Source organism: Melanaphis sacchari, unplaced genomic scaffold, assembly GCF_002803265.2.
Source record: "Melanaphis sacchari strain LSU unplaced genomic scaffold, SCAv2.0 Contig118_pilon_pilon, whole genome shotgun sequence".
Lineage (NCBI taxonomy): Eukaryota > Metazoa > Arthropoda > Insecta > Hemiptera > Aphididae > Melanaphis > Melanaphis sacchari.
The window spans coordinates 460,860-478,781 of NW_020270462.1; the positions used below are offsets into that span (position 1 = coordinate 460,860).

Genomic DNA, 17,922 nt, shown 5'->3' on the forward strand with positions numbered 1-17,922 from the left:
AAATTTGCTATAATTTCAAACTAATTGCTTATATTAGATCAAAACAAACAGAAAATCTGTGCAGCTTACATTTCACAAAAATTAAGAAGAGGTAAATCTACAGGCAACGCCGTGCGGGATTCACTAGTAAACATTAAGTTAATTAACGACTATGTATTATTTTATATTAGTCACCTGTATAAAAACAGCTAAAAATCACTTTCGTAGCCTTTATTTAAATCTAGTAGGTACTGGAACTCAAACTGTAGCATACATTTCTAACGAGTAAAGATTTTTTATCTAACCATGTGTTTGTAATGTTTATTTTTATATCAATTTTATACATTTTCTATTTGAGGTTCAGCGTTCTATAGAAACCTATATATTATACAAATAGTAAACTTTTCCTGTTTATACTTGGAATTCTATAGAATCTCTATGTATTTAATAGAATACCAGACTCAACACTTTGCTGATAACATACTATATAGTATGTACAACTGGAGTTGCTTCGGATATTTTTCATTATACACCACTTATACATATAACGACCTGTATTTTGTAGTCTATTTGTACGTTATAATACAAAATGATCAGAAGTGCATGTTACAGAAATGTTGTCATATAAACATTAATCTAACCTAATGTGTAGAATAGAGAAAAATGTACAAAATAAAAACACAATAACAAACAATTATCTTAAAACCATCGACGATTTTCTCTTACGCCCCTTTTTTAGAGTAAGTTATAGGTGATTATCTTTTAAAAATTAAATGACCTAATTATGTGTAATAATCACAAAAATATATTTTTTATTTAATGAAGTTATTAATTAAAAAAAAAAAAAAAAAAATTAACAAAAAAACCCATTGTGTGGTAATAATTTAATATTTTTTAAGTGCTCTAATCTATATGTAACGCATCTGTAATACGAAATGCTGAAATTGAAAAATGCATTAACATCTTTTAATAGTCTTATTACCAAATTATATATTTATGTAACGTACGAGTATAACTGCTATATTATACGTTTATAATAATATGGGTTTTTTTATTCTTATTCTTAAAATTATAATTTATAAACCCAAAATATTTATAAAGAAAATGATTTTTTGTTAATTTCAAGGTTTATTATTTGAATCTTCCAAAAAATTTAAATAGTGTAAAACAATAAATAATTATTTAATATCTAGATATTTCAGGAAAAATAGAAACCACAACCAGAGAAATAAACTACTCGTATTTGAACAATTTAATAATTCAATGTTTTAAATTAGATTGAATACCTATATTGTCCTTTATTTTTAAACTATAAAAGTTTAAATACTACAAATTCTACAAAAATTAAATAAATAAAAGAAACTTCAATGCATCCACTTCAATTTTATTTCGAAGTCAAATGAATCTCATTATTGAACGTCTTGATAGTGGCTCGATATATTAGACTTTAAGTAAAGTAATGAATGTATTGATTATTAAAGATTTTTGAATTTGAATAGAAAATTGAATCTAGTTTGTCCTAGCAATTTTTTGTAATCAGAAAAAAACAAAAAGCATAAAAAGAAAAAATAAGGAAAAACTGGAATACTTACATTTATTTTCAAATTCAATATTATAATTAAAATAGTTCTTTATCACAATGTTTGTCTTAACATTTTTACGAATATTATTTTATTATAAGAAACGAAAATTTTAAAATATTTAGATTAATTTTAAAATATTGCCTACTTATTTATACCATGAATTTATCTATTCATATTGTTTTACAGTAAGGTTGGTATTGACTCAAAAATTAATAATAATAATATAGGTTAAATATATATATATATTATTTCAGTTAAATAAAAAAAACACATCACGAAATATATTTAGCGATATAGGTCAGCTGACCGTTTCCGTTCAGAATCTTTTTTCGTATACAATAATATATCATTGAACTCAAATTTGACACACTAAAATGGTGAACCACTTGACTAATAATATACAGCGGTAACAACTTACCCACATTTTTTTAATTGATTTTGTAACATAATTGCAATATTTATACTCTATAATTACTTATTTAACTTGCACGCCATTAAATTTCATTTTTTTTTAAATAATAAATACCATGGATGTATTATACGCTTCTAAAAACAATATTTTTATTGGACGGAGCTGAAGTGTAAAAGTATCCCACCACTTCCATAATTTGAATTAATTATTTACCTATATTTTATTTTGTTGAACTTTTGTAAGGAAAAAATAAATACTAAAATATTGAAAAATTTAAGGAGCTGCGTAAAATTAATTTAATAAGAAAAAAAAACTTCGACTTTAAAACTCAAGAAAGTAAACTTAAGAATAACTTAAAACGCCAAGCGTTAAAATTCGGCAATTAATGTGGAGCGAACTTAGTGAAGTTTACTTCAAAATTGGAAATGAACAGATCAACAAACCAGCTAGTAAACGCCTTAGGGGAGACCTCGAAAACGATAGCAAGATAGAAAGAATGAATAAATAAAAATGGTAGACAGTACAGCAAGACTTATGTTGTAGCAGACCGTGAAAAATAGTGAAACTTTGTTGGTAACTGGTAAAATGCCTTAATGATCGAAAAAAAGGAAGAACATATGTAACCGCTCTGTTGTACAATAGATGTACTCAACACTGCGTAATTGTGTAAGTCACTCTAATTACGTTATATGTAAAATTTGAATTTAATCATAAATTATTGCATACAAAAAAACAATTCTGAGAGAAGACGACCTAACAACATATATAATATATTAGGTACTAAATATAGCATTTTTTTTCTTTTTATATTGCCAAGACTTACTAATTTGCTAAGAAGTAGGTACCTATTACAATAGGTTGGTTTAATTTTTGTCGAAAACATTGCATTTATTATATCAATTAATAAAAATTAAGTGACTTGGTGTGACGCGTTGGCTGTTACCAGTCGCGGAATACGACTGGGAGGAAGTAACGGCCACAGCTACTAGTTCCCGGATAGGTAACCACCCGGGCTCGTAGTGGTTAAAAAACTTGCCACACATATACGTATTTTTTATCAACCGTTATAACCATAACAATCTTAAAAACAACCTACTTGTACCAATCTTATCTCTACCCACAGTTCATAACCCCTACAACAGCTAATGGCCCTAGTCGCCGGGCTTAAGTTCAATAAAAAAAAAAAATAAAAAAAAATATTAAATTATTATAACGATTTATTATTTAATATAATATACTTAGTTATTCCCCCCCCCCAACATGACTAATCACGTACTACGTTTCTCAATGATTGAAAAAAAACTAAACAAAACAATAAAAAATATTATTGAATAACAGGAATTTGTTCGCAAATTTACTTTTTGACAAACTCGATTTGTTTATTCGTCAAAATTCTTCGAACTCTCATAAAAAATAAAGCAAAGATAAATCTCCTGAGTCTCTAGGAATATGCGTATGAAAATTTAGCGTCAATTAATTAAGTAGTGCCTATAGGTTTATATACTCCATACAAACGTACATTTGTTTTTCCACAATACATAGATTTAGATATCGCATTATCAACTTGATATTACGCAGTTTTTTTTTTAACGTGCTCTTACGATTAGCAATCTATTTTTTATTTTTATAACTGAATCTTACAGTAATTGTTTAACACATTTCTAATTAATTTTTTTTTTTTTTTTTTTGATAATAACTTGAAAAGCACAAATTAATTGGTTTGTTAATTTATCCTTTTAACGTTAATATGTGTATGAAAACTTGTGTTTTCATAGATTCAGTTCGTTGCTTCTTTCTTTTTAGTCCTCGCTTCGATAGTTGACAAATTAAATTTAAAAAAAAAGAAATTTTAATTTTAATATTTATATATTATTTATTTAATTAAAATATTATCTTATATCTCCAGAGTTAAATTTCTACGCCCCATAGATAATAGCTATTTATTCTCTACAAAGGAAACAATTAAACGATTTGTCTAAAATACATAGTGTTTGGGACCTTGTATTACATATTTTAAATTTTTGATGAAACGATAAAATGTTTAGTAACATTTAAATAAAAAAAAAAAAATAAAAAATCATAGACAGTTTATTTTTTGACAAAAATAAAATAAACAATTATTTTAATAAAGATATTTATAAATTTTAAAAAAAATTTGAATTTTTTCTTTATTTCATTTAAATTTTAAAAATTTGCTAATTAGTAATTAATATGATATATAAAAGTCGTTTTAAGAGCCATTATTAATGAAATTTCTCCGAGTGTTAATTATTAGTGAATATGATATTCAGCAGTTGGAGTTCTGAAACAATTTCCAACTTTGTCGAGAAAAACACATATTGTTATTATACGGAATGAAATCGTAAAATATTTAACAGGCACGCGCTACACTATAATATTCAATATACTATATTTTTGTGTAGTTCTCAGACGCGTATTGCAAAAAGGCGTTTTTCTAAGTACGTGTATTCATAGTAAAGCTATAGCCGTTAAGTAGTGGCGCCGGTCGCGGCATAATAAACTATTGCGTAGGCGGTCATCGCAATTTTTCTACAATTTTTTCTCCTTCAATATTATAGCAAACATTTTTCCGGTAGACTGGGAAGAAGTAGCAGATTTCTGCCGCGGGGTTAAATATAATACACATTTATTTTATTTTTGCAGTACACGCTGAAACATATATACAAATATATATATATATATTAAAGTCGAAACGACTTCGGCGCCACTGATTCGCAGTGTATTACGCTCACCGTAGTTTATAGATTGTTGTATTATATACTTTAAACATGATATACAGGATGATTGAAAATTCCTCGTCCGATTATAAGTTGGTGTTAGGTCGAGCTATTTTCAGGATAGATAAAGTTGACGTTGCACACGGGATCTAAAAATGTACCTTACGTTAAAAATACTCTAGGCACATTCATTGTGTAATACGAATCCTATTTAGATGTTTATTAGCATTATATCGGCTAATGGCAAAAAGAAAGATTTGTATTTTTAATAACTTGAGTTTATTGTTTGTATCATAATATAATCAAATATAGACTATAGTTAAAATCTAAAAATAAATAATTATGTAAAATTAAGTCATTTTTTTTCTTCGAAATATTAATGAATAGCTAAAATTTAAATATTGCGTGTAGTTAGTAACTAAAAAACAGTTATTTAAATACATGTACTAAAATTTATTTTTAAATTAGTTAATTCGTCTAATAACATCTTTGTATTACTAAATCGGTCGACACAAACATGCAGTCATCAACTAAAATAAGTATTTATAAGTGGCGTAAAAGATTAAATATTTTCTGTTTTTAACTTGATTGCAGTATTTAACAATTCCCACAAAAGGATATCGCACAACAATAACCATGACAATTTCGGGTAAACTACTTATTTTTCATTATTGTTTTAAAGATAAATTTATCTAATTAACTTTCGTAAAGTCTTAAGTTTATTTTTTGATAGACAGACGTGTCCTATGAACATTTATAATGCTCAGCAAGCTATCATCAGTTATTGAGTCGAGTTGAAGACTTTTGAATCACTTTTTGTATTATGCCATATATTTTTCGAGATTTTCGTATTAACTAATTTTTTTTTGTCTTTCTTACTAGAAGATAATATAAATAAACATACAATGTTTGATTTTTTTACAAACTCATGCAAAATGTATTCTAGCGACTAGCGTGTATATCACTGAGTAAAGTGAGTGTAAAAAATCCAATTTGTAACATCAAACATAATAATGAAATATATATTATTTTTTTTTTTTCAGTTTACTTTGATAAATACATTTTTTTGAAGGCACTGCCTTTCTGAGCCCAATCTTTCCTCGTGTATAAACCAAAAGCAATTTTCTACTGGGAATATAAATTCAATCTTTACAGAAAATCGAAAAACTAAACTACTCGTGTTTCAAAAATAACGTATAATATAATAATATACCATTATAGCTGTTGTTTAATTCTCCGTTTAAACGACGTATATTGTATTATACGACATTATTATAATAGCTATGACAAAATATTATAAAATTTAAAATTGACGAGTATTAGCTGTTGTCGTTGAACTGTTGAAACAATACCGTGTTTTACCGAGGAATAAGTTTCATCGACTTTACGAGCCGTTATATTGAATAAAAATTCGACGTATTGTGTTTAATTGTTCTATCGAATCTGCTGAGATGATTACTTTTAATGTATAATAATAATATTTATTATATTATCCCTTATTTGGCTCGACTAATACTTGAACTTTGCCGGTGCGAGTTCGGTGATACTATCGTCTTTTGAATTTATTTGTTTTATCTTAAAAGTTCTTATTATTACAATTTTCAAACTAAATGTAAGCAACAATACAATGGTTTTGTTATCAACGCGATAAAATGGAAATTCGACGGTAAAATGTGCACATTGCATATACATAACGTTATTTATGATTAAACTTGCCAAAGTATAACGTGAAACACACCGTGAACCATGAATCATTTTGGATTATTTGTTGTTGACTCGGTTAATCCTAGTTTTCAAACGGACAGACGAATTTCGTCGATATATTTCGAGTCCGCGAAAATCTTCCGTGAGGTATCGCTTTATTATACTATATGTATATATACGTACATCCATACACATTGTGGCGTGTGTATTGTAACGTGAATTTTTTTTTTTGGCTTTGTTGCAAACAGTGCGTTGAAAAATTATATATCGAGTGCTAAGTTCCAAAAATGTATTTGTCACTGACAACCCTTAATATATATATATATATACATGTGCAGAATATTTTATCTAAGCCAAATACAAATTCGTTTGTGTTTCGTTCATACAAACGATTTGTATATAAATGCCGTTTACAGATTTACAAAACCAAAAATGATGATGCCATAGACCATTGAAGTCGAGAGAAGAAGAGAAGCAAGAGTATCTAAAAATTTTACATGTTCCTTTCCCATAAACATCTTCATGACCTCTCCGCGAACTCTCTACACAGTAGGTAAGTCTAAACGTAAAAAGATAATCCATTTTTATTGATTTCATGTGTGTACTATGTGTACATACTATAAACTATTTCGATTTTGAATTAAAGTGGTTGCTGTTTTCTTCATAATGATTGTAGATTTTTGAGTAAGACTTACAGTGTTACAAATACTCAAGACGTGTTTTATTTTTTTTTTTAAACGTTTTTTTCAAACACACTTTTTGGGTCATTGGAAATAAATGCACATAAAGTTTCACGTGGTGTCTCTGAATGGGTAGAAATGAAACTAGGTTCCTACTTTAAATAAGTCATTTTTCGAATTTCAAAGAAGTTTTGAAAGAATTCGTGCGAGACAGCGAGCGATTTAATCAAGCGTACGCTTTATTTTAAACAAAATCACATTAGTTTTTTATTCTTTAGTTAACGGAGCATTGTTTGTAATCGATTTTTCGAATACATATTATGATGATTTTTTCCGTTTTCAAGTTAAAATCAGCATTATCGTCAGTTCTGTAGACGATCAATATACCAGAACAATTGCAGAAGTATTCTACGTTTTATTACAATAAATATATTGTTATTTCACATGCGAACGAACATGGATTAATAAAAAGTTTATCAATGTTTTAGAACACCGTTTGTATAGAAAGCCATTGATAGCGTAGCTAAAATATGATATTTTTACTGGACAAACCCGAAAAACAGAATAACTATATTATATGTATATTGTATTCAAATTTAATGAAATAATAATGATTAAAGCGTAATTTTTATTTTTATGCAAAAAATAAAAATAATTAATTTTATCTCAAAAGATAACATTAACTTTAATAACAGATAAAGTTATAAAATAATTTTAATTAAAAAACCATATTTCTTAAGAAAAAAAAAATAGTTTAAAAAATAAAATCAGGACCAAAAACAATTTCAGATATTTTAAAATTGTTTGATAATACTAAAACGTGTTCTTATTTGAAAATTCTGATTTTATTTTTTTTTAATTGAATAATATATACATATATATATAAATTGTATTTGTAATACGGATGGACAAAACTAATCAAATTATCGAGACCCAAAAATGTCAAGTTATAGTTCATATAATTTACCTGTATAACACTACAATGTTTTTCTATTTTTGTGTTAATTGATAGAATGAAAAATACGGCAAACCAATGATTTAATTCTCAGAATCGTATGTCATGGGTAAAACGTTGTCATATTCGGTGTAATCATAATTTAGGAAATGAAATACAATAAACATATTATTTGAATGGTGCAACGTATATGACTATCCGTTTATTTTTTTAATATGACTTCAGTGACAAATATTTTTGAAAAATAAAACTTGAAAATATTAGATAGAATAAGTCCTAAACAGTACGTATATTCATATTATGATAATTTTCGTCAATACTGCGAGTGACGACGGTCGATCTGACGCGAACAGAAGCGAAAAACGATAAATCAAATATATCGACGGTATTATTCAGAGCGATTCACCAATCATAACCATCCTTTTTTTCCATTTTCTTTGGAAAAAAAAAAAACTGATTTTTTAAATTTTAAAATTATTAACGGTGTGTGCTTAAAGATCAAATTTTAAAATTCTTGAGATTTGTTGTACCTACAACTTGAGAAGTGTACTGCAATGTTTCTCGTTTAAACAACACGAGTCTGTATCACTCAAGACAGTGTTATTGACGAAAAAATATCAGATATTTGACAACGTAGTCCTTAAATACACGACGTACATTTATTTCAAAATCATAACTCAAACAGATTCACTGTTGAAAGCAAAAAATGCAGATGATCATGCTTGCGGCGATTCAATCCACACGTAATAATATCACGATATCATCATGACACTGAACAACTTTAAATATTATTGTGTTCGACGTCCGAGCCAAATCGCTTTTTTTTCTCGTCCGATGGGCGCCAACGGTCGCCGAGTACTCATCGCCGTATTATTATTATTATTATTATTATTATTATCATCATCATATATAATATACGATCGAATTATAATCTCGGGGTGTGGATGGATCGGTAATGGGTCCGGAGAGGGTGTTGAAAGAACCCGAAAACAAACGAATGGCAATGCACTTAAGGCTCTTTAGCGGAGAACGTTTTCAGGTATTGAAGGTTTGATGGATTGGCCGACGTCAGGAACCGCGAAACATTAATCACTCCGGTGCCGTATAGTTTGCCCCGCGCACAAGCACTCGTCGCTCTGTGGACCATCGCGGCACTCGCACTATATATTTACGTGCATTACTCATACCGGCAGCGTCCACGTCTTGTTTTTCACGATACCGACTGCTTGCTTTTTCCCCGTCGCATACATCGGAAGACGTTTAACGGACCGGAAGAGCAATTAATCAGCGTGGCAGCAGTATAAAATGTATAATGTATAGGTATACATACAGACATAGATACGTACAGCTTATATAATAATACAACTCTACAGGCTACGCTGTCGTCGCGCTAAAATAATATAATGCGTATAGTATGCGTTTGTCGACCAAAACCAAATCAATGTCTTCCGGCGGAACGCTTCCTCGATATTTTACTACAATATGAAAAAGTGTTCGATACCCAATACGCCTCTCGTACGTCTAGATGCAGTCACCGTGCACAACATTTACACTGCGATACGCTGTTTTTATACGACGACCACGCGGCACTAACATTATTCTATTCTGAAATTTAGGGCTTGGATTTCGATTTGTTTTTCCGTTGTTTGTTTTGTTATGAATCGTTTCTTGTGATTCTGAAAGGATATATTAAAATTTTTTTTTTTCATTTTTATAAAATTTCATAGGTAAACGATAAGATTTGATTTTTTTTTTTTTTTTAATCTTATTTTAACATTTATACTTGATGACACGACTTTTGTATTGCAACAAAATAATATAAGATATTTCATTACTCGAGAGTGGTTATTTTTTCATATTTAAAACAACGGATGCTGCAAAATGTCAGTGCATTCCTATTCAATTTTATGCATTAATAAGCGACTTGTCTGATTTTTTCGGTTATTTCACGTCCTACTTCTGATAACAATCATTCATACTAATATATATATATACATGTGTGTAGTATCACTCTTAAAATAGATTTATAACCTGTGAACGTAATCGATATAAAAAAATTACATTGTTTCTATTCGCATAGTATTCATTTATTATGCAGGACTTATTTCAAGTATACAGCTCGTTTAATATGTAAAAATTTTTTTCATTTCCATGCACTATATATGGAAAATTTTTACAACGTAACATTCACATAACAGTTTAATTTTTTATTTCAATAATTCATTATTACTTCGTCAAGTTTGTATATACTTCTAGGTTACACAAAAACATAAACGTATACCAACTTAAATAATTTGTCGGCTATGTACGGCATAATACATGACGTCCGTTAGCTATATAAAGAAACGTTATGTAAATAATTTCAAAAACTTATATTGAAATACACAATATATCTACCGGTGAAAACAAATATCAATGACCAGGACGAAAAAGACAATTTTGTTACGAGTTTTAAATTTGAGACACAACAAAATATAAAAAAAATATCAAATGAGGAACACGTGAGAATATTATACTTTTGTCACTTCATTTTTAGTATTTATAACGAAATAACTTATGTAGTTTTTTTTTTAATTTAACCATTATTTTAACATTATTATTGCTTTATAATTGCTTTATTATACTTACCACCTACTTAGTAATACAGTTACAGTTTGAACATAGTTTTAAATTTAATAAAACAAATATTTTAATGTATTTGTATTATCCATGACAAAAAATATCTTTATTTTTCATATGTTTGATTATGTATTTTTGCACTGCAAGAGCTGTTAAAAATATAAGTTTTCAATTAGTTGGTTTTAAATTTAAATAGGTATATAATTATTGTTTTTATTATTTTCATCAAGTAAATAAATATTATACATCGTGTGTGAAGTTCATGATAAATATAATAAAAAAAAAAAAAACCATTAAGATTCAATATTGAGACTAATTTGTGAAGATTGTATATACCTACCATAATATTTTGGTGTTGAGATAACAGTAATAACAATATTTATTTCGTGAATGATTTTATATCAAAATAAAATTTATTTTGGAATTCTATTTTTAATTAAGCAAAAAAAAATGTATAATTAATGGGATAACATATTGAATTAAGCCATTCATATCATATAGTAATAACATAACGATTTAGTATATGAAGAATTTGTTTCATAATTTTATTGTTTGAATTACCGACCAGAAATTGCCCTTTGCAATGAACACAAAGACCAATAAGATGTAATTTCTTATCTCATAGTGGTCGAATAATGTAAATATGTTATATATTATAAAATAGTATAACATATTATAATATAATATAGACTCGTGAGAAACCTGCAGAAAAATTAACCCGCGGCAATAGTGTAGCTAATTTGCCTACTCATGTCGCCGTACAATCGAAATTGCACGTGTTGAATGTTTATTACAAGATTTCAGATTATATAATATAATTGATATCATAAAAGTTTTGTCAAGAGTTTTTGTGCAGCATCTATATTCCACGAGAAAGATTTAAAAACAATACGCCGACATTACATAATACTTATTAACGAACGAAACGCGTTGTTATTAATTAAGTAAAACGACGACGACAGTGTTCGGGATGAGAACTTTCAATTATAACATTTAATTATTTATGACTCGTATTCGCTAGAAATGAAATTTTATATTTCATTAATTTTGCTCCATATCAATCGAAAACAGTGGTATGATAACAATACATTTTGTTCAATTCATTATTGAGTTACTGTAAAAATAACAAATTTTTTAATCAAATTTGTTTATTAACATAGCTCATTTTATGAATTAAGCAAAATAATTCGCGAACACCGCTTTAGATTATATAATACTACACTACAGTTTACTGAGAATATTAATGTGTCAGCATCTGACAGAACCACTTTACGGGATTCGTGCAATACAAAACAATTATTATTATTATTATTATTATTATTATTATTATTATCATTACTTATTTTACAAACCTCGCTGATCTTTCTAACTGTACTTAAAAATCAATTTATTGTTGAGAAATGGCAATTAATTTTCATAAGACGGTGTAAATATAATTAATTATTTATATTGATTCTTTAAAAAAATTGATGTGGTCACCGAGTTTTTATTTTTATTACTGGTTTAAGTTATTTAATGTATTTTTTTTTTTTTTTAGATCATACTGAAGATAACTAACAACGTTGATTGTTTTTTAAACTAAAATGTTAATATTACGACAAACAGTTTTCCTTTGAAAATTTTCCCAAAATAACGTTTTGTTTGTTTTAATTATGAAAATACAAATCTACACAAACAAAATCAACAAGTGGGTTTTACTATTCGTTACATCATCGCCACTATTATCTTTAAACGTTTATCATATATAAAGGTATTTTTATTTTTCGTTGTTTACCGTTCTTATTATCATTTATCACGCCCGCTCCGTACAAAATATACGTATGTTCACGTGGTTACATATATTGTTCAAATCAACGATCTACATTTAAATAGAACAGTTAAAATGAAAACCGAAAAGTATAACAATATAATTTTGAAAAAAATGTATAGTGTAAGAAGGACTTGTGTTACGCTTCGCTCACCAAGAAAAAGTCTAATTCTATCTAAAAAGATAATTTATAACTATCATGCATTTGAAAGGAATACGTACGTTTTTTATTTATTTAATAGAAAATTATACTTATGAATGGAATTTACATATTTATTTATTTAATTTTTGCTTATCTCGTGAGCTTTCAAATTGATGATGTAATGTTATGTCATTTACAGGCAATACTAAACATTGCTATTCAGAGTTATTTTGTATTGTTTAGAACCCTATTTCGTGATCTGTTGTCTCCACATTATTTACTTGGTTCCGGATGAAAGCAATTTCAAGAACAATCAACATTTTAAGGATGATACCAATCAGGTCTTAGTTGTAATGAGCTGTTTTAACAAATGAACTTTGAACAAATAAAACTCTTTAACTTTAAAAACATTTTTGAACAGATATTATTAAAATATGTTAAATTACCTATATAAACTTGTAAAATAATATTTAATAATATACGAGTGAATAGTACCTGTCTAAATTACAATTTTCTGCATTCAATATTTAAATATGTATTATTATATTATTAAGCGATTTTATATTCTAATTAATTATTATTTTTGAACAAATACTAAATGGTTACAAAAAAAAAAAAAAAATGAATCTCTTGTGTACGTAGTTTAAATAAATTAAAAATCGTTGAGATTTTGATTAAATATTTAAAGTTCTATTTTTTTTTTTTATATATTTCATAAAAGTGTTATAAATTCCATATCGATACAGTAATAAAATGTCAATTTTTTTTTTATATTTTTCAATAAAATTAGTTATTTAGAAAATTCAAACTTATAATATTAACAAAAGGTTTTCCGCATTATATTTTAAATACCTATAAAAACTTGAATGACATTTTTTTTTTTTACATCGCCTTATAGGTTGTTATTATCAAAATATTATTAATACACGTTATGGATTAAGAACCTTGTGACGATCGACGATCCCTTCTCATACAGAATTTAGTAAGCAACAAAATAATTATTTCCTATAAAAAAAAAATAACAAAAACTCATTTATGTATATATTTATAACAATAAATTTCCGTCAATTTTGACAAAATTATTTAGTTGATGTATCATATTTCACTGATTCATTAATGATGTCCTATTTTTTTTTTTTACTATTTTCCAAGAAAATATTTTTTGGCAGTTGTCCAAAAATGAAGCCCTAGAAACATCATAACACATATCTTTAGTAATAAATTGCATTTAATAATATAACAACGTACTGAAGTTATAATACAAATAAAATAATAACGTTTATGATATTTATTTTAAAACGTTGCAGCTATATAAAAGACATATAATACTTTATTTATATACAGTAAAACCTGTATATAACGGACAGTCACGGGACCAAAATAATTGTCCGTTATAGACAGGTGTCCGTTGTAGACAGGTTTCAATGTTTTAAAAATTACAATTTTTACGTACATTTGTATTGTTTTATATTTTATAATATGTATTAAATATGTATAATCTTTATTAATATGTATTACACACATACATTATGAATTTAATTTTAATTATTTATTATATGTATAATTATGTATGTATTTGTATAAATTTATTAATTATTTCTTAAAAAATGATTCTATTGATGTTTGTTTTTTGAACTTCGATTTGGTCATTTCCAACTCGTGATGAATAATTAATTCGCTCACATATGAAAATCCCTTTTCATCGCCTTTATTTAAATAAAATTCTTTCAGACGAATAAGTTGTTCAAGAGCTTCTGAAGAATTTGCAAACGTCTTAATCTCAGAATTTTCTAGTTGGTCATCAGCTTGTTGCTCATCATCGGATTCCACGGGATTTAATTCAGTTCGAATGTCATCTAAAATTATAGCTATATCATCTGAGTTACATTCTGTTGACAAATTACTGTCTATTGTGGCAAAATCGTCGTTTCTAGGCAACGGAAGAAGCTCCATTAATTCAATCAACTCATTCCCATTCACTTCATTTTCGATTTCTGGAGGTTCACTGGACGGAAAATCTGCTTTTTTGAAACAATTTGTGATTGTTAATGAAGAAATTTGTGTCCACGCTTTTTTCACCCATGTAATCGCTTTTAAAACATCAATTTTCTTTGCCAGGTCATGTGCATTTTGAGCGTCCTCCAGATTCGCAATAATGTGTTGTAGTGCGAACTTGCGGTAAAAAACTTTGAAATTTTTTATTATTCCTTGGTCTAAAGGTTGAGAAGTTGATGTTATATTTGGAGGAAAAAAAATAAGTGTTACGTTGTCCAAAGACAGATGTGCGTGTGATGTCGCATTGTCAAGAAACAATAAAATTTTTCTGTTTTGAGTTTTCATTTGCTGATCGAGTCGTTGGAGCCAGTCTGTCATTATATGAGTAGTCATCCATGCTTTACTATTCGCCTTCCATTCTACTGCCAGTTTACTAACATCAATTCCTTTAAAACACCTTGGTTTGACAGATTTTCCAATGACGAGTGGTTTAAGTTTTTCTCCGGACATACTTACACATAGAAGAACAGTTAAACGTTCCTTAGCTATTTTTCCACCAGAGCATGATTCCCCTTTGTAAGAAAACGTTTTGTCTGGTAATGCTCGGTAAAACAGACCAGTTTCATCAGCATTGAATATGTTTTGTGGCTCATACCCTGTCACTATTTCCGAAATTTTCGATTTCCATTCATTAAAAATTGTTAGATTTGTAGAAGCTGATTCTCCGCAAATCGATTTAAAAACTATATTATGCCTTAACTTGAAGCTCTCTAACCAGCCATTGGAAGCTTTGAAATCATCACACTCGATTTCACGGGCAACTTCTAAAGCTTTTGCTTGAATGATTGGTCCAGATACAGGCACATTTTTATTTCTTACACGGTTAAACCACTCTAAAATAATTTTATCAATCAATTCACCTGGCCCGTTCCTCTGGAATCGGCGAGATTTTTCATTTGTGGAATTTTCGTTATATCGACGTAAAATATTTTCTTTATTCTTTAAAACTTCGGCCACTTGCGTTTTACCAATGCCAAATTTGTCAGCAAGTTTACGAATAGACCAACCTCCGTTAGAGTCTTTAAAACGAATAATATCCACCTTTTGTTTTAAATGTAAAGCTTTACGCGGCACGGGAGGTGGCATTGCTAAGAAAAAAATGTACAACTCTGACTGCGAACCGATAGAAACTGAATAAAAACGTTTGATACTCATGGTTATCATTTATACGTATTGCAATTTATATTTGGATATCTTGGACTTTATAAATTCAATAGGTACTCGCAATTAGCGTTATCGTAATCGGTGATAATGTAATTGGTCGTGTTTTCACTGAATGATCTAATTGTGTTCCTTAAAGACGCTGTTTCGATAACGCCGACACGTCCTTTTGTCGATCCGGAAAACGTTTTATTGATATAATATATAGATAACCGCATGTCGTGCATTACCTCAACTGTGTGTGTGTGTGTGTGTGTGTGTGTGTGTGTGTGTATGTATTTTTGTCCGTTATGAAATTGTTGGATTAAATATTAGTGTCCGTGTCCGTAATAGAAGGAGTCCGTTATAGACAGGTCAAAATACATTAGAATGCCTATCTTTTTTCCGGGACCTGGTCATTTTGTCCGTTAAGAGAGGTGTCCGTTATATACAGGTGTCCGTTAAGTCAGGTTTCACTGTATATTGTTTTTAAAAAATACATTATATTTCATATAATTTAGGAATTTGGGTTAAGATTTTAATATTAATTCACTATTTATTTTCAAAATAAACGAGTAAGTTAAAATACAAGATGTAAATATTTTTCTTCGAAGAAGCTTATCAATTTAAATGTTTTCTCCCTCAATAACTCAATTAAAAAAAAACATTTAAAAAAAAATAGAAGTGGAGACTTGTCTTAATTTATTACACTTTAGCCATATTTATAAATTATTAATATTGATATAATGTGTAATATAATACTAATTTTCGACTTACTATAATTTCCAAGTACGTTATCTTGGATATATTATTCTTAGTACACAAACTTTAAGTAACTCAAAAACTACTTGTTTGAATTTTAATATTGATTCGTCAAAGTTGTGAGAAAAATATCCACTCAATAATTCACAATAAAAAGAGGGAATTGACGTTTGAAAAATGTAAATTTATATTTTCACATGACACTCCTTAAGTACTTAGTAATACAACAAACCTCGAGAACATGAAAATATTGTACATCAAAGTATATTTAAAAACTCAAAAAATCAGATTTTGAATAGCTACGTTATTGAAGAAGAAATATGAGGTAAGTATGCTCGGTAAAGTATGCTGTTGTAGACGTGTACACGACGAACCTTCGTGTTTTTCCATTTTCCTGTGTCAGTTTAGAGAAAACGGGGCAATCCATTTAACACCGATACAATTTTATTCGTCGAGGTCAAGAAAATCAGTATCCGTTATTAAATCAAATTACCAATTCCCGCTGTGCTCACGGCTGAAACGTTATTGTATTCGATTAGGCGTATACCTAGATAGATGTGATTACGACTGCATGTTATATTAGTATTATACTATTATGTTCGCATTATATAATATACTATAATAGTAGCATAATAATTGTCGCGTTGTATGCATCTCTACATACATGTATCATTATATAATATAATATATTATTATGTATGACTAACAAATGAGTAGTTATGTGATACGGTTTAAATTTACGTAATTTCTATTGATTGATTTGCTCTATATGATAAGTAAAATGTCGATATACGTACAGTGTTTTAGCTCGGGAGAGGAAAGGATGGCACTTAAAAACGTTTGACTAGGATAAAATTTCGCTTTTATGACGAGTTCTTCTTCTAGAGCATTATGTAAAATAAAAAAAAAAATATATATATATATATAAATATATAAAAAAAAATACCAAGTTCCATGCTCTTTGGGTATATTTTACACGTGCGCCATTTGTTTTCATGCTGCGTTCAAATTTTTCGTGTTTCGATTTGGCATCGATGAAATTCGAACAGAGGAATGATTATTATGATAAATATTTTACTATATTATTTAAAACGTTAATGTACCATTTACAACTTGAGAATCAAAAAGAACGTGATTTACAATGTATAATCTGTATAATTATAAAACCTATATCGATTTAATTACGATGTATTTATTCTAATGAACCATTTAGATAATCTGCATCTGTTTCCAAATAAAATAATCATTTATTAACCGCGATGATACTAGTAGTTAAAATGCCATTGTATAGTATAGTGTATTGTGTACAATATATTAAAATATTATCATTTAAGTATATTAATAAC

The 17,922-nt window shown here is 27.9% G+C and overlaps 1 protein-coding gene across 1 annotated transcript; it reads right to left on the reverse strand.

Annotated features, from left to right (window-relative positions):
* Positions 1-13,555: 13,555 nt before the first annotated feature.
* LOC112604052 (tigger transposable element-derived protein 6-like) lies at positions 13,556-15,760 on the reverse strand. Its single transcript, XM_025352918.1, has 2 exons — positions 14,303-15,760; positions 13,556-13,624 (listed from the first exon to the last, which is right to left on the reverse strand). The coding sequence occupies exons 1-2, from the start codon at positions 15,758-15,760 to the stop codon at positions 13,556-13,558; spliced, it is 1,527 nt and encodes a 508-aa protein (XP_025208703.1).
* Between the last annotated feature and the right edge of the window lie 2,162 nt (positions 15,761-17,922).

Bases quoted from the DNA above. Each gene is read 5' to 3' on its own strand.
- LOC112604052 (XM_025352918.1), bottom strand. From the start codon at position 15,760: ATGCCACCTCCCGTGCCGCGTAAAGCTTTACATTTAAAACAAAAGGTG. The intron at 13,625-14,302 runs GTGAGCGAATTA...TTTTTTTTATAG, and splicing joins ATGAAAAGGGATTTTCATAT to GAAATAATTATTTTGTTGCT.